This window comes from Schistocerca piceifrons, chromosome 8 (assembly GCF_021461385.2).
Source record: "Schistocerca piceifrons isolate TAMUIC-IGC-003096 chromosome 8, iqSchPice1.1, whole genome shotgun sequence".
Classification (NCBI taxonomy): Eukaryota; Metazoa; Arthropoda; class Insecta; order Orthoptera; family Acrididae; genus Schistocerca; species Schistocerca piceifrons.
Genome location: NC_060145.1, coordinates 334,740,035 through 334,762,279, shown reverse-complemented (window position 1 = coordinate 334,762,279; position 22,245 = coordinate 334,740,035). Strand labels below are relative to the sequence as shown.

General features: G+C 42.6%; 2 protein-coding genes across 2 annotated transcripts in view; both read right to left on the bottom strand.

Annotated features, from left to right (window-relative positions):
• Positions 1-5,810, bottom strand: part of LOC124711139 (iron-sulfur clusters transporter ABCB7, mitochondrial) — an 87,282-nt gene extending 81,472 nt beyond the window's left edge. Inside the window, exons 1-2 of the mRNA XM_047241034.1 lie at positions 5,604-5,810; positions 3,092-3,274 (exon numbers count right to left, since the gene is read on the bottom strand). Coding sequence (XP_047096990.1) covers positions 3,092-3,274; positions 5,604-5,786 — 366 coding nt within the window. The 5' untranslated portion in view covers positions 5,787-5,810. The remainder of the gene's footprint in view (positions 1-3,091; positions 3,275-5,603) is intronic.
• LOC124711140 (SET domain-containing protein 4) lies at positions 3,136-5,597 on the bottom strand. Its single transcript, XM_047241035.1, has 2 exons — positions 4,051-5,597; positions 3,136-3,264 (listed from the first exon to the last, which is right to left on the bottom strand). The coding sequence occupies exon 1, from the start codon at positions 5,452-5,454 to the stop codon at positions 4,126-4,128; it is 1,329 nt and encodes a 442-aa protein (XP_047096991.1). The 5' UTR covers positions 5,455-5,597; the 3' UTR covers positions 3,136-3,264; positions 4,051-4,125.
• Positions 5,811-22,245: the final 16,435 nt, after the last annotated feature.

Here is a 22,245-nt window from a genome sequence, read left to right as displayed (position 1 = left end):
GTGCACACATAGCTAAGCTGCAAAAGTTATTTGTAGATCAAAATGATGGAATAACAAAACATAAAGGAAATATTAAATGGTTGAATTTCATCTGGACAGATTAAGTATCTCAGGGACACAATACCATGAGAAAACTAGAGTTTGAAATTACTCATTCAAAAACTATATGCCACTGAACTGAGTGAACATAATATGACAGAAGCACCTGTTCGTCATTTCTAACAGACAACAAAGGGGAAAAAAGTAACATTCATATGAAGATGTCAAAGAGTAAAGACAGCAGAAATTTCTGTATAGTAACTGTAAACAATTTGGCATTCAAAACCATCAGTTGGCTTTGAGTTGTGGCATTATAGAAGTCATTCATTAACAAATGTCTCATCTTCTAAGCAGTCAGAGATTAAACAGTGTCTCCAATTGTCTCAGTAACAAGCAAAAACACTGATTACAATTTATATGAGCTTTAGGATACATAAACAAACATTTTCCTTTCAAAAATAAATTTTTTATTCAGTGTCTCTAAATTCTTCAAGGCATCAAGGCTCATTAAGTGTATTATAGATACATAACACGCTCCTTTGTTTTATTTCTTGTTTCATTATTTTGTTTTACTAGTTTCTGATCTTGCACTGTAAGTTTTGCAAAATCCATCCTTCATTAATATTTAACAGCCATATGTTGTTATGGAAGATCAGGAGTCAACTATTAAATTTTTACAAAAGTTACATGTAATTTGAGAACAATGCTGATGCCGTATATGTCATGTTAGTATGTGTTTGATGAAGGTTTTTGTCTCATTGGTCATCCAACTGCTACACGCAAAGGTGTTGTAAATAGCGCTTGGGGCAGTCAATCTGGCATAGTACCTGATTGAGATCAAGACTCATTCTCTCTTATAGGGATGTCAACTATTTTTACTATAAGTCCTCTAAGATATGACGTGCACAAAACAGATGTTTGTGGCAACATTAACAGGCTGAATATTTTCTTAGGGAGTTATGTTGTAAATTTATTAAATATAGAGGGCTGAATAGCAGGAGGGGGGGGGGGGGGGGGGGGTAGAGGAAGAGAGGAGTGGAAGGCCCATGGGTTGACAGAGGAAAGTGATGAATCACCTTATGATAAGAAAAAGGGCAGGAGAAAGCTAGATGAGATGGTTCTTTTTGTCTAGGTGGGGCTGTTATTTTGGGCGTGCATGTCCTGTGGATGAAAATTGCACTAAGTAGGTTTTGGTTTCTCTTATATGAGAACATGTTGCAGAAGATCCTACGGTAATGTTAAATGGATTTGCTTCTTTATAAAGGATTGGACAGAAGAGTTACAACCATCTTCATGTGAATCATGACCTGGAATAAAAGAGTACGAAACTGGGGCATGTATGAACACTACTACGGGATGGTTGTGGCTATGAACTCTGTTGTAGGGAACAGAAAAAGGTGATATCCTGTCCTGCAGACTTGGATTTGTGAGTATTGCTGGTGGAACAATGTTTCTAAGGATTTCTGTATTCTTCAGGGCTTCCTGAATTTAACTGGGAAATTTTAAGGGGGGCTTTGTGTATGGCACTGGTGTTTTTTATTTAGTTTTTTTATTCTTCTGGTTTCTTAAATTGTGCTATTTTTATATTTTTGACAGTTTTTCTTAATCATTTGATTTCATTTCATAGTTTCAGTGTTTCTTTGATGGCAAACTGTGTGTGTGGTAAATTGTGTTTCTGTTTTGTTGAAGTATCTAAGCTATTATTTATAAGTTCTCTGCTTCAAGGCATTAGTGTTGGTTATTTCTTTCAATATTGTAGTACATCTGAGTTTCTTACCTAGTATGTTATATTGCCACTAAAATGATATCAAGTGTAATTACTTTTACACATATTGGTTCTCTGTGTTGGTATCAGCCTTTACAGTTTATAGGACAACTGATGTTTTCAATATCAGGTACTGTTTGTTTACGGCTGATGCCAAGTCTTTTGCATTTTGGAGCCAACATATCGTGTATCTTTGGTAGCTTTCTATATTTTACTATCATCACGATTTTTCAATTCTCAGTTTAGATTTTAGCTTATCCTGACCCATGGTTGTCCTGTAAACTTCAATATTTATTATTAAGATTTTGTATGATTCTGTATTTGATGATTATATTTTCATGCCATGAAAACTTGTAATGTTATTGGTTGCCATTTTGATATCATGTTTGTGTAGCATCTCAAAGCTTGATGTGACATCAATAGTTAAAGCTGATAAGTGTTACTTCAAACACAGTGACTGAGCCAGATGAAATGAAATGATTGTATGGCATTGTTGGCCGGGAGGCCCCATGCGGGGAAGTTTGGCCACCGTATTGCAAGTCCTTTTTAGTTGATGCCCCTTCGGCGACTTGCGAGTCAATGATGATGATAGACACACAACACCCAGTCATCATGAAGCAGAGAAAAACACAACCCTGCCGCGCACTGTAATCACATTCTGGATAAGGGTGGTTCAAATCCCCATCCAGTCATCCATATGTAGGGTTATCCAGATTTCCGCAAATCACTTAAGGCAAATGTTTGGATAGATCCTCTGAAAGTGCATGTCAGAGTTCCTTTCCCGTCTCTCCTTGATCAGAGCTTGTGCTCGGTCCCCAATGATCACTCTGTCAATGGAACTTTAAACACTAATTTTCCTTTAGTCAAATGCTCTGGTTTATCTCTGACTTTTAGCATAGCCCAAGGTCTAGCTTAGGTTGAAAGGTGACTGGTTGTAAGCTGGTGAAGTGGAATCTAATGTGTCAATCTGATTAATTACTGAGAAATTAAAAGTGGTATACTACACTGCTTCTGTTCACTATTTACAGCCCCCATGGGTGAAATGAAAGATCATACTGAAATAGGCCAATTGAATTATAAGACAGCAGACTATATCGACTTGTGAGCTGCTAACTCTGAGCAGATCTACATTTCATAAACAATTTTGTTAATTCATCACATTTTATACAAATATGTAAATGATATAATGAAACAGGTACCATATTACTGTAATGTTGAAAAATGATACCACTACTGTAACAATAGACACAGAGTAACCTAATTAAATTTACAATGGCTCACGCTCACCTTTGGCCAGATGTACGCTCCCATAGCATTCAGCATTTCTACAGCAGTGATCTTCCGGCCACCTTTGACCAACTGCTCCCCCTCCCTTGCAAGAGATGCAGTACCAGGGTGGAAACATTGTCGAACTGGTGGTTTGTCTGCAGGAGATGGTTTACCCGTTGTTGGCGGCCGTGCTGAAATGCACTGAAATACTTCGAGCACTGTATATACAAATTGCAAAATACATCCTAACATTACACAAGTAGGTGGTGAGAGCACAAAATCTATCCTTTAAAATATTTTTTCTTAAATCTATTCTTTTGGTTTCCATTACATCATTCTGCTTATAAACACCCTACAAAATTTTACTATACAAAGAACTCAGACTATTATTGAGACATCACTCTGCAACCCCCACATTCATGGCTGTAGTGAAAACCTTGTTAACATAACAGACTGACCTGAAGCATGGGATGATGTCTACTTTTGCACCATCTTTAATGCACTTTGTTATGATTCTAAATCTATGAAGTAAATTCAGAAAGATTGTATGACAAACAAATATCCCAGGAATATTTTGGTGCACGTAGATATTTCACCCATAGACTATGAAAAATGCAAGAGGAAAGGATTGCACTACATAACCGTCACCGAAGATTTGTTAACAGAGTTATAAATTTTCATACTGATTAGGTTACTAAACAAAGTAACAATTTTGACATAGACGAACTGGTCATATTCACTAATAGTTATTTATATTAACTGCTGTATAACTCCAAAAGATTATTTTACACCTTCGCAACCTCTTCTCTTTATCACTATCAAAATAAATGTGCATTTGACTACAAACTAAAATATCAGATTAATTAAAACAAGGAATTACACTGTTACAGAGCTTCGGTTAAAAAACTGGAAGCATTTCCTAATTTTAATATTCTGTCCTTCACCAAAATACTACCACAACATTGCACATTACTTACATAAACTGCGTGTTTCCATTTCAGATTTGTGTGAAAGCAGCAAACAAGGCTGTATTAGAACAATCATTTCACAAATCAATCTTGGCACATTTCACTTAAAGAAACTTCACACTTGTCCAAAACAGTCAAGTATTCTGTAACTAAGTCTTTTGCAACCTGAAAACTTGAAGTACACTGGTTGGTTTCTTTTCCAATCATCCTGCCAAATATAGTTTGATATTCCACACGTTTCACTGACACCAACTTTTTGCCAGTCATGCACAACATATACATTTCCTCTTTTGAGAATTCAGAAGAGTACACACTTTTATATCCCAATTTACTGGCTTCGGGTGAAATCAAAATGTATATGGCAGCCCTAGCATTAAATGATAAGCCTTCAGAACATAAAAATATGTTTTCCAATAATTTGTGAGAAAGTAGGTAATCATATTTTGCTCCAGAGCAAATGCATTCTATGCCTTTAGTTCTCTTTACAGCATCCACAAGGTCTTCTAATGTCAAATCAACAGAGTCATGTGGATTGCAAGGAATTATAAAACCATACTCTAAAAACAATTTCATGTTTGAATGGGGACCATAATTAATGAAAACCTGAGAATATTTTGAATAGCATGATCTACTAATAATATCATAACTGTTCTGGCTCATTTCAATATCAACAACTGCATCATATGAATGATTAAATAGGTCCAAAAATGGTGCCAATGCCATACAATTTTTATCTTTAATTTTAATTGAAGGTCGAGACGTCACCAAAGGGACCGGGTAAAATATACTGCGTGTGTTGACAACATACCAGGCCCACATAAATGCTTCTACGGTAAAAAAGGTTTCCATTCTGTCCAAAAATTTATTACTGTCACAATATGTGCATGTCTTTCTAGTAGAAATTAAATCACTAATTCTATGAAATGAATCCTTGACTTCTTGTTTTTGTGAGACTACTGCATCCAATAGGTGATTGTGTAACATTTTTATTTCATCATCTGCACAAAAAACTGGAGTTGAAAAACTTGGTGGTAAAGTATCTAGATATGGGAACCATTTAGAGTGATACCCCAACTGACGTTCCCAAAGAAGGAAGGTCGCTAAGACCTCTTGCGCGGAAAACATGTTATCAGTTCCATGAAATAAACAACCCACATCAGACAAATTCACTGTGTTTGTTGTCAACAGTATGTCACACGGAATGCTCATAATTTTGTCACCACTCTTTATATCAACCCCAGCCATAAGTCCTCTTCCTGTAATGTCGAAATCAGCCACTCTTAATTTACAATTTGGGTTCCATCCCTGGCTTCTAAGCCACTTGCCAAGGGTCCTCAACTCTTGCTGATAGTCTATTCTTGAGCATCTACCGGAAATCTTTCTTCTTCGTCTGCTTCTGCGTGTCCGGCCCATCTTACAACTTCAAACACACTGACACACCTCAAGACAGTTCTAAATCGGATAATGGTCGTTTCAGTCTGTCATTAAGCAAAACGTTATACGGGCAAATCGTTTGAAACGCGTAAAATTTGATATACAACTTCTTTAACTTAGTAACTTACTCGTGCTGACGTAAGAGGGTTATATAGCAATGATGTTCCATTAAACACCAAAGATTTCGGCTTCTTGTAAAGATTGGCATGTGAAATATTTCGACAGCATACACCACGGGGACGACAATACGTCAATTTTAAGCATCCGAACCCAGAAACACCATAAACCCTCAACAGCACAGCCGCCGCCATACCCAAGGAACTCTTAGAATTAGAAAGACAGATCACTATGCAAGTCTTGGTTTCCCGCACTCCATCTGTTCTCTTTGACTTTTCGAGCTGTTTACGAGCACGTCAGCCCATAGGCAACGAAAAGTATGCGCAAAAGACATGTGTATTGTTTCTGCGCACGCACGTCGTAACGTGCGGTCTAAACATCGTCACAAATTTGGGCCGTGAAAAATTCTGAGCCAGCTTTTGGTTCAGTCTACTCTTTCTCATCTCTGCGCGCACACTGAAATACATATGGCTGATAAGCACCAATACTCAAGTTTGTACAACGTTATGATCAAGAAATACAGAGACAGTGATAGAAATGCAGCAGTATATAATTGTATAAGAAGTTGCTGGTAGACTTCAGAAAGAGAACTGGAAATCCCCAGATACTCAGATCCAAAGTAAAGGATACAGCAGGACCTAGCTCATTTTCCATTTCTATAACTGATTAGAATATATGAAGTTCCAAAATCGACTAAAAAAAAAAAGAACACATAATTTGTCGCAACTGATAAATTATAGAACTAAGGCATTGTACTTCATGGAATATTGCTATGTAACAGCGTATACAGCTTCGCATATGTTACGTAGTATTCCGCTTAATGCTTGTTTCAACATTACAGTCAACAGTTCAGAATCTTTTATGGCATTGCAATGTCGATGTCAACCGCTCATGTGGTGAAAGTGTTCTTCTCAAACATGTGGCCCGTCGCATTATGTGAGGAATTAGCACATCAAAAATTTTTACACGTCTCTGTATCCATTCGCAAATAATTTCGACACTCATTGTTTTCGCCCTGTTACTTGTGAAGTAAATTAGTACATATTATAAAACTACCGTCGCTTGAGGAGCAACTGTCTTGACAACTTAGACCGTTATTTCCGTCTGACACTTTATTAGCAATTATTTTTGCAAGATATCTTGTGCACACAGGCCGGAGAAGAACTTCTTCTCTTACGTATTATTTGTACATATCAGACAGCAGGGGTGGCCGAGAGGTTCTAGGCGCTACAGTCTGGAACCACGCGACCAGTATGGTCGCAGGTTCGAATCCTGCCTCGGGCATGGATGTGTGTGATGTCCTTAGGTTAGTTAGGTTTAAGTAGTTCTAAGTTCTGGGGAACTGATGACCTCAGAAGTTAAGTCCCATAGTGCTCAGAGCCAATTGAACCATTTTTTACTTATCAATTTTGTAAGTTTTGGCGCAGTCATCCAGCCATAGCTGGCGAACGACACAGACTTGGTAGTAAATTTGGGTCTTGAACTTAAATGTTCCTAGGTCGATAGATCAGCGGGATAACAGAAGATCGAAACAATGCGGCGAGGATGAACGAGATTTGATGCGAGTTAATGCATGCACAGACATTTGAATATAATCTTGTAGATATGATTTAAGTTGGGTTCGCATCTCTCTTCTGAAGAGCAGAATTAGAGAAAAGAGAAGTTGTCACATTCATCAGGAAATGGCATACATTCAAAGATATATTAAATAATAAATTTTGCTTAGAGCAGCCTTTTTAGATATTTGTTTATCGGCCTTTCAACATGTTTACCATGTATTTGGCTCTGTCAGTTGAAGTTATACGTGTGCATGTATTTTTTAGTTAGATACAAACAGTTTTTAACACATTTACAAACTGATGATTCTCATTATATAATTAACAATATAATGTACCTCATTACATATCAATGCAATCATCCAGATGATTCCAAAGGGTACATAAGCAGTAGTTACAGAACAATCACTACATTCTTGGGAAAGGTAGAAGATGAAGATAATTGGCGGAATAGCTGCGAAAATTTTAAAAGCAACAATCATAACAACAATAACCATGGCAATAATTCTAATCACCAGCAGGATAATAATAACTCACACCACTACAACAATAACAGTTATAGTGCAAACAATGATAGAAATGGCACAGGCCAGTATTAGACCGAGTAACGCACTCACAGTAACAATATTTGAAGATGAAATGGCAGTCGACAAGGAGATTGCAGAGTATAAGACCTGATGATGTACTAGAGTTAGTGTCTATGGGTCTATATGGCCCCCTGTCAAAGACCTCAGGTAATTTCGCCTACATATTAGTAGTGCTGGAAGCCTCTCGAAGTTCATTAAGTTATATCCGATAAGAAACGTAACAGCTAAAGTGGTTTGTAACAAACATGCAAATGATTACTTTGTGCATATCGGCAAACTAAAATCAATTTTGTCCGATAACGGGACATAGTTTACTTCCAAATTAGGGAATGAAGGTACGAAAAACAATACAGTTGAAGTGATGCATACACACATATCGACCTATTGCCCCACGGGAAATCCGGAGGAACGATACATGTATGATCTGGGGCGAATTTGTTAAACGTATTGTCACCAGATGACAGGGCATGGGGCAAATACATGAACGATTTTGAAAATATTATGAAACTACAGGTTTCATTCCGAAGGAAATCCGGTTAGACCACAAGTCTAAGAGTTTGGTGGAAAAGATAACTGATTTCCCTCTACGAGTTAGTATTAACATTGAGGTGAAGAAAGAACGTTTACACGAGCTTATGAAAAAGAAAGCCGAGGCGCGAATACGGCGTTATGACGCGTAAACGCGGTTTGCTAAATTTCCAATTGGCGACCTCGTTCTCGTTAAAGTGAACGAGAAATCAAGTGAGATATATAATGAGATTTTAAAATATAAATTCATTTACAATGGACCATTCAAGATTGTCAGCATATCTCACACTAACGCTTAGTGTTTAGCTTTTCCTAATTCTGGCAAGCTGTTAAGTGTATGTAACAGAACTGACTTGAAGTTGTCTCAATTAAGAACTAATTAATCTGAGAAAAATTTCCAGTAGAAAACTTAATTATTATTGTAATTTTAAAAATTTATTCCAAATTTATTTCTTTGACCAGACGGTCGTCAACGAATTTGGAGAAATCAATGAACAAAGTGAGCACCATACCCTCTTAAGTTATGGAAGGAAATTGGTATTTCAAATTCAATGTATTGTGAGCTGCACCACTGAACTTCCCCATAAGATGATAATGGTCCCTACGTGGTGTTTCCGCTTTTCTATCTAATGTCACCCCACAAATACACTCCTGGAAATGGAAAAAAGAACACATTGACACCGGTGTGTCAGACCCACCATACTTGCTCCGGACACTGCGAGAGGGCTGTACAAGCAATGATCACACGCACGGCACAGCGGACACACCAGGAACCGCGGTGTTGGCCGTCGAATGGCGCTAGCTGCGCAGCATTTGTGCACCGCCGCCGTCAGTGTCAGCCAGTTTGCCGTGGCATACGGAGCTCCATCGCAGTCTTTAACACTGGTAGCATGCCGCGACAGCGTGGACGTGAACCGTATGTGCAGTTGACGGACTTTGAGCGAGGGCGTATAGTGGGCATGCGGGAGGCCGGGTGGACGTACCGCCGAATTGCTCAACACGTGGGGCGTGAGGTCTCCACAGTACATCGATGTTGTCGCCAGTGGTCGGCGGAAGGTGCACGTGCCCGTCGACCTGGGACCGGACCGCAGCGACGCACGGATGCACGCCAAGACCGTAGGATCCTACGCAGTGCCGTAGGGGACCGCACCGCCACTTCCCAGCAAATTAGGGACACTGTTGCTCCTGGGGTATCGGCGAGGACCATTCGCAACCGTCTCCATGAAGATGGGCTACGGTCCCGCACACCGTTAGGCCGTCTTCCGCTCACGCCCCAACATGGTGCAGTCCGCCTCCAGTGGTGTCGCGACAGGCGTGAATGGAGGGACGAATGGAGACGTGTCGTCTTCAGCGATGAGAGTCGCTTCTGCCTTGGTGCCAATGATGGTCGTATGCGTGTTTGGCGCCGTGCAGGTGAGCGCCACAATCAGGACTGCATACGACCGAGGCACACAGGGCCAACACCTGGCATCATGGTATGGGGAGCGATCTCCTACACTGGCCGTACACCACTGGTGATCGTCGAGGGGACACTGAATAGTGCATGGTACATCCAAACCGTCATCGAACCCATCGTTCTACCATTCCTAGACCGGCAAGGGAACTTGCTGTTCCAACAGGACAATGCACGTCCGCATGTATCCCGTGCCACCCAACGTGCTCTAGAAGGTGTAAGTCAACTACCCTGGCCAGCAAGATCTCCGGATCTGTCCCCCATTGAGCATGTTTGGGACTGGATGAAGTGTCGTCTCACGCGGTCTGCACGTCCAGCACGAACGCTGGTCCAACTGAGGCGCCAGGTGGAAATGGCATGGCAAGCCGTTCCACAGGACTACATCCACCATCTCTACGATCGTCTCCATGGGAGAATAGCAGCCTGCATTGCTGTGAAAGGTGGATATACACTGTACTAGTGCCGACATTGTGCATGCTCTGTTGCCTGTGTCTATGTGCCTGTGGTTCTGTCAGCGTGATCATGTGATGTATCTGACCCCAGGAATGTGTCAATAAAGTTTCCCCTTCCTGGGACAATGAATTCACGGTGTTCTTATTTCAATTTCCAGGAGTGTATTACAGTCAACCGCATTATTGTACAAATCTTCATTATCCTCTGATTTGGGCATGGAATTTTGTGGCTGTGAAGCTTATCAACCTCCCATGAAACTTTTTCGAGCTCAGTAAGCAGTCAGACTGCAGGATTATTCCCGACATAAGAGTTTTAGCGGTTAAGACTTGAATCATAGGACGATAAAATTTGGTACACCACTGCATATGGTATGTGTTTTTCTGTAAAGGTAGCATGTAAGGCTGTAGGGTCACCTTCACAGTGGGTAACAGCAGCGAGGAGGCATTCAAAGTCAGCTTACACCATAAAAGGGCATCACTCCCCATGATGAGCATTTTTACACTTTATTAGTTCGTTTTCCAAAATGACATATACCAGGTCCTTGGAAGCACAATCTATTAGATGCCTTGCCAATAACTTGTCTGAGGAAAAATAATTCAGGCACCTGAAGCAGATTGCTTTATATGACAGTATATTGACAGTTGATCCAAATATAAAGATTATTGTGTTTCTCCTTATATTCCTCATGGGGAATAAGAGCATGTTTACACGCATCTTATGCTAACCAACAAATTGTGAGAAATGGAGGGGAAACCGACTATATGCTCGTTCAACCCATCTGATTTACGTTTCTCCAGGCGATAAACATGAACCAATACAAGCCTGATCGAATTTATTTTAGACATTGATGCATGCCTTCTTATTAGCTATATCTTTAGGTATCTCTGTATACCTTGTCCCTCCATTTACCAGATCATAGACATGTGTATGGATGTCCAGGTGAAGCATTCAGCTAACTTCCACCTCGGAAAATTAGGCCAGTGGCTGCTCTCAAGAAGGATTCACGACACCACTCAGTGATTGATATGCTCCATGTTCTCACACCATTGTACCCCCCAAAGATAATGAAGACTTGTCTCTGGAATGCGAGAGGCAACTTTTGGTGGAGAGGGGTGCAACTGTTCAATGCACAGCATCATATCGGATTTAATGTTGGGGTACCACAGATCACTAACAACCTTCAGGAGCTCCATTTCTATAACAGGAAGGCATGCTCTTAGAAACTGAACAACACCCTCCTGCCGGATTCTCGGTTCTACTGAACGAGATTCGCTCCTCAAAAGTATCAGCAATCACCGAATAGTCTAACTGCAGTATGAGATCACTGATCTGACGTTCTTCGCTAAAAGGATGGGAGAGGGAACTATTGGTAGCCACAGAATCATCGTTATTACCAATACTACTACAACTAGATGATGAAGCTGCTTGCGGAGAGATGTTGAGATGTGTGTGTCATACCTCATGAGATCGGCAAGGAGAAGAAGGTGGAGGAGGAGGCGCAGGAGTTGTTGCGGTATCAGCAGAATGCGACCAGCTTGGCTGCTGCTGCTGTCCTAACTCGCTTGCTGGAGAGAGGGTGGCCCATGGATGCCAGAGTGAAGTTGGTGTGGGAGGTGGTGGGGACGGCGGCCACGGCAGCGGCCGCAGCGGTGGCTTCTTGCGTGCTGACATGTGATGCCCTTGCCAGTGATGCAAAGCAGGCTTGCCACTCCCAGCACCCGAGCCATGACGTATAGTATGGATGGTGGTGCTGTAGAGAAAGAATAACAAATACAATCAGTGCAATGTTCCAGACATCGCCAGTTGCTACAAAGAAAGAAAAAAACACTGCTTACTTTTAAGCAGAGTGAGTATGTAGTACCTACTTCACTCTGACTCCTTGGCATCTCCCTCAGGTCATCCGACATCTCGTCATGTCAACAAAGGTTTCTCTCGTTCTCCTCCACCCATGGTGCCATTTCGTCCTCACCTGAATTGGGGAATAGCCATCTGCCCATCTCGCTGATATAATCTAAAACCACATATTGAATTTTTAATAATAAAATGTAGACACAGGCGAAAAAGTACAAGAAAAAAAATATTTTTCTGTTTTAGAATATGCACTTACAGGAGAACTGCGGTGGCTCCTGCTTATCCCCAACACATGACCCTCCCTGTTCCACTTCTTCTACCTGGGAATCTTCTGCAACAACAAGGAATATACACCATATTACATACATGATGAAATTATTGTCAAACAGTAACAGACTACATACACACGTTGACCATATACTGAAATAATAAGACGACATGTGTTTAATACTACGAAATTCTTAGTGCAAAATGTACAGTTATTGATTTTGATTTTCGAAATCATGTACAACAGCAACATCTCACTGGCTAACCACTAAATAACACCAGAATATTATGTAAGTGAAGGAAAATACATGTACTACTTATGATGCTGTTGTTGCTGCTGCTGCCGATGCATCACAACATTCATTTCATCCACAATTTGGCGAATGTATGCCGAAACAGTACGACAAGATGTATTTAATACTACAAGATTCTTTGTGGAAGAAAAAATTATAGTTCCTGATTTGAATATTAATTTAGCAGGTAATGCCCATTGCCTCGGGCGCTTGCCACCAATGGCATTGTGGCTGCTACTTGATGCTGCACTCACACAAGCATGAGACACTGGCAAGCGATAGCAGGACGAGGCTGGGGTGGAGGAGAAGGATTTATATGGACTCAACCTCTGACTATTAATTTGGCAGGAATCAATCAGACTGCAGTATTCAGGGATACCTAGGTCGACAGGTTTGGACAGGCTGGTTCATACATGTACAAATAGGATGTAAACACTTGAGAGAGAATGGAGGTGGTTATGTAACCACTTGAGAGAGAGCAGAGGTAGTTTTCTAGGTGACATATATCAAAAGGACACCGACTTCTGCTCTGGGGTCGCTAGACTGTGCAGGAAATGATGCTCAAGGTGCTCCTTGGGTTAGTGACTAATGAACTACTGTTCAGTATGTGTTTGGCCACCTTCGTGACCACATGAGCTACAGGCAGCATGTGGAGGAACGTGCTTGTGTTCTCAAATGTCTCTGCATACAAGACCCTCAATATAAAGCGATGATGTGATCATAGTCAGTAGTTCCCACCGATATCGCTTGGGGACACTGGGCTCACTAGGTAATTGTCTATGGGCCTGGGCACGTGGCTTCCGGACACTGTGAGATTCCAGCAAAGTGCAATAAGGGAGTTATTTTTTTGTAGCACCATGCATTTACTCAGACCTGTTAGTGGATGTGTGTTTTGTAGAGTCTATTTGCAACATACATGTTAGGCTGGTTCTTTTTGCGATATGTTATTCCCACCATCAATCTGTAGCACTGCAGTCAGAACAGGACATCATGTGTGATGTTTGTATTAGCGGAAAGTGAGTGCTTCCTACAATCTCTTACCTGTTGGCTAATGGTTCCTGTCACCTGATGGTTTGATCAATGATTAGCACTTCTGGTCAGTGCACCTCTCTCTCAAATGTGTGCATGATAATACTGCGAATGGCTGGTGGTGTGGTGGCCGACAGTGGTCACAGGACCTGAGTGGGCATAGTGTGGCCTCTTGGATACCAGCATGTGATGCACCCCAGTGGAGCAGTGGCGTGCGGGCGCGCAATGTACCGGTTGGCAGGTATGCCCTGTTCTCAGTACAAAGACATCCTCGAAAGACTGTTAATGGAGATATCAGTGTGGTGAGTTATGTTGACATTGACTTTATGACAGTATTCCTTGCATGATCAGAAAAAAGTGAGTTATTTGATTATTTCTTTTCGATGCATTTTACAAGACCTCCACCTTCCCAAACAACACAGAATGATTTGAATTTCCTGTCATGAGTTCATTCCTCTCCAACGCTGACTCATTTCTCGCCAATTTCTAGGTGGGGGAAGGGTGGCTGTGGGATTCACCAGAGGGTGAGGGGCTAATTAATTTATCGATTTAATTAATTAGTCAGTTAATTTTATGTCAAAGGTGTGCTTGTATCAGCAAGGGGATTTCCCAGGAGAGTGGGGGAGGAAGACGAGGAGGAGGGGTGGGGGGTTTCTTGGAAGGACCGATTATCCAGAGGGGGTCATAAATCAACCCCCAGGGGGTCATAAACCTCTTAGCAGAACAATAGGTTAAGGGGATAGGGAGGGTCATAAAAAAATCAAGCTTTCCCCTGATTATATGCAACCTGCACTAACAAAAGCACCAGAACATAATTTGCCTCCCTACTCCTGCTATAAAATTCGCCATTACATCGACTCCCTAATGCCCTTCAGGCTATCCATCACATGTATAAAGCAGAAAAGTACCTTCAAATGATCCACAACACATTTTTCTGGTTACAGAGGCTGGACAAAGAGATGTCATTCTGTTGGGTACCAGGACACTTGGACATTCAGGATAATGAAAAGGGGATGAAGCAGCTAAAAATAACTTCTTGGAAAATAAATAATCTCTGAAGTTGCTGCCTCCATACATGCTTTTACATTGCTGCTGCGGTATAGCACCATGCGTCTATGGGAGAAGGAGTCGTTATGAATGCGGAACAACGAGCTGCAGTGGGTGAAACCAACGACACAGCAGTAGCATTCCTTCTTCTGACCACAGTGATGAGATACAGTGCTCTTTATGTAGGTAGGGCGCTGTCATGTGACACATGGATCCCTCCTCCAGCATAAGAATCCTTCAGTAAGCAGTGCCTGTGGTGATCACAGGTAATTGTACACAGATTGTGTTTTGTACCAAGCTGTGAAGGCCGCAGCCAACTTACCAGCTGACCTGCCCTCTATTTTAGGAGATGATGAATCGCATTTGGTCCATGTTTTAAGATCCTGTGTGATGTCCAGCCTGATCAATAGTACTTAAAGAGAAGATTTTAATAGGTTTCCAGGTCGATTGCTTCTTCTATTACTTTACTACTGATCAACCAGGCATAGTTCTGTGTTACATTATTTTAGATTTTGTGTAGTTACAGTTTGTGTATTTAAATCTGTGCTTGCCAGTGAAATTAACTGTAACCCAGAAGAGTTCTTATTCATTAACAATTATAGACACAGTCATAGGAGCATTATATTGTAAACAATGGCGACTTCATGGGGCGAAGCTTCACCACAGAGTGCCCTCCAGGAGCAATAGGAAGGAAAGGGGAGTTATTTGTAAACAATTACATTGTTTCTATTATAAATATTTACAGCTGTATTGAAACGCTGTGTCCTGCATGTTGCTAGCGGTTGTGCCTCGTGTGAGTGGGCACACAGGCTATTGTTCACTGTGCATGCACTCGTGCCTCCCAAACTGGTTCATGATAGCCACTTCCCGACACATGTCATCCCTTAGTTGCACTATCAGCCCTTCATACCATGATCCTGCGGCTATCTTGCACACTGGCCCTTCTTGGTGAGCCCTCACTATAACGTTACTTATACCCCAAGTGTCCCAGTCAGGTTAAATCTGTCAGACCATCCATGCTGACTGTACCAGAGAATTTTAGGCTGACTATGAAATTAATTTGATTGCCTACAGATCACCATTGTATCTGAGAATTTTAGCAGACACGCACAGCGAGGGGCGGCCACATTCGTTATATTCTCCTAATGGCCCTGTCAAGATAAGTCTGTGAGCCCAATCAAAGTGATTGCAGCTGAGAACTTTAAGCACACGCTTACTCAACGACCCTGCCAAGTTAAGTCTGTAAGACTGTCCTCACTGACTGCAGACATGTCAGAATTAATTGATGACCAAGCTCCTATTTGTACAATTGCTGATATTCAATGCATGTTTGCACTGGACCTCCACCTTCCACACCACCCTTGGTGACTATATAACACTGCGATTCGCAAGCGGATCCCCATCACTGCTCACTGGACTTTTAAGGTGAAGTGTTCTTGTAGTTGTGAAATCTCGGAGAGAATAACATTGTAGCAGTTGTAGACACACTCATCTCAGTGCTGCTGCTGACATTTCAAGTAAGTAGCGAAAATTCTGTGTGTGCTTTGCGCACGTCTGCATATATACACTCCTGGAAATTGAAATAAGAACACCGTGAATTCATTGTCCCAGGAAGGGGAAACTTTATTGACACATTCCTGGGGTCAGATACATCACATGATCACACTGACAGAACCACAGGCACATAGACACAGGCAACAGAGCATGCACAATGTCGGCACTAGTACAGTGTATATCCACCTTTCACAGCAATGCAGGCTGCTATTCTCCCATGGAGACGATCGTAGAGATGGTGGATGTAGTCCTGTGGAACGGCTTGCCATGCCATTTCCACCTGGCGCCTCAGTTGGACCAGCGTTCGTGCTGGACGTGCAGACCGCGTGAGACGACGCTTCATCCAGTCCCAAACATGCTCAATGGGGGACAGATCCGGAGATCTTGCTGGCCAGGGTAGTTGACTTACACCTTCTAGAGCACGTTGGGTGGCACGGGATACATGCGGACGTGCATTGTCCTATTGGAACAGCAAGTTCCCTTGCCGGTCTAGGAATGGTAGAACGATGGGTTCGATGACGGTTTGGATGTACCATGCACTATTCAGTGTCCCCTCGACGATCACCAGTGGTGTACGGCCAGTGTAGGAGATCGCTCCCCACACCATGATGCCGGGTGTTGGCCCTGTGTGCCTCGGTCGTATGCAGTCCTGATTGTGGCGCTCACCTGCACGGCGCCAAACACGCATACGACCATCATTGGCACCAAGGCAGAAGCGACTCTCATCGCTGAAGACGACACGTCTCCATTCGTCCCTCCATTCACGCCTGTCGCGACACCACTGGAGGCGGACTGCACGATGTTGGGGCGTGAGCGGAAGACGGGCTAACGGTGTGCGGGACCGTAGCCCAGCTTCATGGAGACGGTTGCGAATGGTCCTCGCCGATACCCCAGGGGCAACAGTGTCCCTAATTTGCTGGGAAGTGGCGGTGCGGTCCCCTACGGCACTGCGTAGGATCCTACGGTCTTGGCGTGCATCCGTACGTCGCTGCGGTCCGGTCCCAGGTCGACGGGCATGTGCACCTTCCGCCGACCACTGGCGACAACATCGATGTACTGTGGTGACCTCACGCCCCACGTGTTGAGCAATTCGGCGGTACGTCCACCCGGCCTCCCGCATGCCCACTATACGCCCTCGCTCAAAGTCCGTCAACTGCACATACGGTTCACGTCCACGCTGTCGCGGCATGCTACCAGTGTTAAAGACTGCGATGGAGCTCCGTATGCCACGGCAAACTGGCTGACACTGACGGCGGCGGTGCACAAATGCTGCGCAGCTAGCGCCATTCGACGGCCAACACCGCGGTTCCTGGTGTGTCCGCTGTGCCGTGCGTGTGATCATTGCTTGTACAGCCCTCTCGCAGTGTCCGGAGCAAGTATGGTGGGTCTGACACACCGGCGTCAATGTGTTTTTTTTCCATTTCCAGGAGTGTATATATATATATATATATATATATATATATATATATATATATGTGTGTGTGTGTGTGTGTGTGTGTGGTTTTGTGTAGGCAGCTAACTCTAAATATAGATAAATGTAAATTAATGCAGATGAATAGGAAAAAGAATCCCGTAATGTTCGAATACTCCGTTAGTAGTGTAGCGCTTGACACAGTCACGTTGCTTAAGTATTTGGGCGTAACATTGCAGAGCGATATGAAGTGGAACAAGCATGTAATGGCAGTTGTGGGGAAGGCGGATAGTCGTCTTCAGTTCATTGGTAGAATTTTGGGAAGATGTGGTTCATCTGTAAAGGAGACTTGTTACTGGTGGGTTTTATCATAACGCGACTGTTGCGGAAATGCTTCAGGAATTCGGGTGGGAGTCTCTAGAGGAAAGGAGGCGTTCTTTTCGTGAATCGCTACTGAGGAAATTTAGAGAACCAGCATTTGAGGCTGACTGCAGTACAATTTTACTGCCACCAACTTATATTTCGCGGAAAGACCACAAAGATAAGATAAGAGAGATAGGGCTCGTGCAGAGGCATATAGGCGGTCATTTTTCCCTCGTTCTGTTTGGGAGTGGAACAGGGAGAGAAGATGCTAGTTGTGGTACGAGGTACCCTCCGCCACGCACCGTATGGTGGATTACGGAGTATGTACGTAGATGTGGGTGTAGGCATGATTTAACGATTTATGTTACACATGACTATGACGTATACACACAACTATCCCCACTTATGGAAGATGTTACTCTGCTCTTCTTAGTCAGGCAGATGGTGCCTTCAGAGGCATATAATGTTTACGGGAAATTTGTTTGCTTCTCAGGAATGTTGTCTGGGATGGGCGATGAACCAGCTCACAGGGTTTGTGGTCTGATGTTTAGCGTATCAGTCACCATGTTTCAGCATGTGACCTATTGCCTAGTAGGCACAGAGTCCACCATGGACCATGATAACTTGTTCCATGCATTATGGCATTGATTCATATAAGGCGAATGGCGTCCTGTGGTATAGCCATCCATGCTGTATTCACCTTGTTCCAAAGTTCATTTGTGATGGTTGGTATTGGGTCACAGCATTGCACCTGCCGCTTCACCATATCCCATACATTTTCGATTGGTGACAAATCTGCTGATATGGTGGGTCAGGGCAAAAGGCTGACATCCTGTGACATCAAGAAGGCATGTGCTCATGCATCATTAAGTTGTCATCTATTGTCTTGCTGAAAAATGGCACCTGGGCTGTTGTGCAGAAAGGGTATGGCTAAGGATCGCAGGATGTCATTCATGTAGTTTATACTGGTCATGGTGTCCCTGACATGCATCAAGTGTGATTTGTTGTTGTACTCCACACCATAAGGACTTGAGTTGGCACTGTACATTTTGTGTGAATGCAGTCACTGTGATGCCACTCCCGCTGTCTGCAGTGAACCAAAATGTGGCCATCATTTTCAAACAAATAGAACAAGGTTTCGTCCAAAAGCACTATCTGATGTCGTTCCTGTCCCCAGTGACATCATTCCATACACCATTGCCATATTGCATGTTTCTGCACAGGTAGGTGGAGAAGTACATGATGTGCATGTAATCTATGCTGTAATAGAAGAGGATAGCATGTCACACATGATATTGTACAATGTGTTCCACTGTTCCACTGTTGTGCCAGAGACGAGGAGGATGCAGACCTGTCCTGAAATGCCTTTTGGATGAGGTGTCGATCTTCTCAGGGGATGGTCTTGGTGGTGCGACCTGACCCATCTCCCTTTGTTCTCCGGCCTTCCGTTAACCATTCTGCACATACCCGTTGCACTACAAAAACACTTCATTCTACTCGAGCAGCAATTTCCTGTGTGGATGCACCACATTGTCTCACACCAATAATGGTATCTCTTTCAAACTCACTGATTTGATGGTACGATTAGTGCATACATCTGCAAGGCATCCTGCAGGTCTGTTCAAGTCACACTGATCCATTAGCTTCGGTTTATAGCGACAACAAGAGCCACAGGCACATTTTACTGGTAGGCCGTGTGGCACCGCGATATCGATGTTGAACATAAATCAGCGGGCCAACGTAGTTCAAACGCTAATCATTTCTGCAGAACATACTAGTGTACAGGTCCTGTGAATATGAGCGTCTAGTCGTTCAAGGTGTTTTTTCTGAACATAAAAGAGAGAGAGAGAATAAGTTCGTAGTGTTTTTGCTTTGCGTTTTAGTATTTCGATTGCTATGGGTTTATTTCCCCCCATGAACCATGGACCTTGCCGTTGGTGGGGAGGTTTGCGCGCCTCAACGATACAGATAGCTGTGCCGTAGGTGCAACCACAACAGAGGGGTATCTGTTGAGAGACCAGACAAACGTGTGGTTCCTGAAGCAGGGCAGCTGCCTTTTCAGTAGTTGCAGGGGCAACAGTCTGGGTGATTGACTGATCTGGCCTTGTAACACTAACCAAAACGGCCTTGCTGTTGTGGTACTGCAAACGGCTGAAAGCAAGGGGAAACTACAGCCATAATTTTTCCCAAGGGCAAGCAACTTTACTGTATGGTTAAATGATGATGGCGTCATCTTGGGTAAAATATTCCGGAGGTAAAATAGTCCCCCATTCGGATCTCTGGGCAGGGACTACTCAAGAGGACATCATTATCAGGAGAAAGAAAACTGGCGTTCTACGTATCGGAGCGTGGAATGTTAGATCCCTTAACTGGGCAGGAAGGTTAGAAAATTTAAAAACGGAAATGGATAGGTTAAAGTTAGATATAGTGGGAATTAGTGAAGTTCGGTGGCAGGAGGAACAAGACTTTTGGTCAGGCGAATACAGGGTTATAAATACAAAATCAAATAAGGGTAATGCAGGAGTCGGTTTAATAATGAATTAAAAAATAGGTGTGCGTGTAAGCTACTACAAACAGCATAGTGAACGCATTATTGTGGCGAAGATAGACACAAAGCCCACGCCTACTACAGTAGTACAAGTTTATATGCCAACTAGCTCTGCAGATGACGAAGAAATTGAAGAAATGTATGATGAAATAAAAGAAATTATTGAGATAGTGAAGGGAGACGAAAATTTAATAGTCATGGGTGACTGGAATTCGGTAGTAGGAAAAGGGAGAGAAGGAAACGTAGTAGGTGAATATGGATTGGGGATAAGAAATGAAGGAGGAAGCCGCCTGGTAGAATTTTGCACAGAGCATAACTTCATCATAGCTAACACTTGGTTCAAGAATCATAAAAAGAGGTTGTATACACGGAAGAATCCTGGAGATACTAGAAGGTATCAGATAGATTATATAATGGTAAGACAGAGATTTAGGAACCAGGTTTTAAATTGTAAGACATTTCCAGGGGAATATGTGGACTCTGACCACAATCTATTGGTTATGAACTGTAGATTAAAACTGAAGAAATTGCAAAAAGGTGGGAATTTTAGGAGATGGGACCTGGATAAACTGACAAAACCAGAGGTTATACAGAGTTTCAGGGAGAGCATAAGAGAGCAATTGACAGGAACGGGGGAAAGAAATACAGTCGAAGAAGAATGGGTAACTTTGAGGGATGAAGTAGTGAAGGCAGCAGAGGATCAAGTAGGTAAAAAGACAAGGGCTAGTAGAACTTCTTGGGTAACAGAAGAAATATTGCATTTACTTGATGAAAGGAGAAAATATAAAAATGCAGTAAATGAAGCAGGCAAAAAGGCTAAGCAGGGATGGCTAGAGGACAAATGTAAGGATGTACAGGCTTATCTCACTAGGGGTAAGATAGATACTGCCTACAGGAAAATTAAAGAGATCTTTGGAGAAAAGAGAACCACTTGTATGAATATCAAGAGCTCAGATGGAAACCCAGTTCTAAGCAAGGAAGGGAAAGCAGAAAGGTGGAAGGAGTATATAGAGGGTCTATACAAGGGCGATGTACTTGAGGAGAATATTATAGAAATGGAAGAGGATGTAGATGAAGATGAAATGGGAGATATGATACTGCGTGAAGAGTTTGACAGAGCACTGAAAGACCTGAGTCGAAACAAGGCCCCGGGAGTAGACAACATTCCATTAGAACTACTGACAGCCTTGGGAGAGCCAGTCCTGACAAAACTCTACCATCTGGTGACCAAGATATATGAGACAGGCGAAATTCCCTCAGACTTCAAGAAGAATATAATAATCCCAATCCCAAAGAAAGCAGGTGTTGACAGATGTGAAAATTACCGAACTATCAGTTTAATGAGTCACGGCTGCAAAATACTAATGCGAATTCTTTACAGATGAATGGAAAAACTAGTAGAAGCCGACCTCAGGGAAGATCAGTTTGAATTCCGTAGAAATATTGGAACACATGAGGCAATACTGACCCTACGACTTATCTTAGAAGCTAGATTAAGAAAAGGCAAACATACTTTTCTAGCATTTGTAGACTTAGAGAAAGCTTTTGACAATGTTACCTGGAATACTCTCTTTCAAATTCTGAAGGTGGCAAGGGTAAAATACAGGGAGCGAAAGGCTATTTACAATTTGTACAGAAACCAGATGGCAGTTATAAGAGTCGAGGGACACGAAAGGGAAGCAGTGGTTGGGAAGGGAGTGAGACAGGGTTGTA

Bases quoted from the DNA above. Each gene is read 5' to 3' on its own strand.
- LOC124711140 (XM_047241035.1), bottom strand. From the start codon at position 5,454: ATGGGCCGGACACGCAGAAGCAGACGAAGAAGAAAGATTTCCGGTAGA.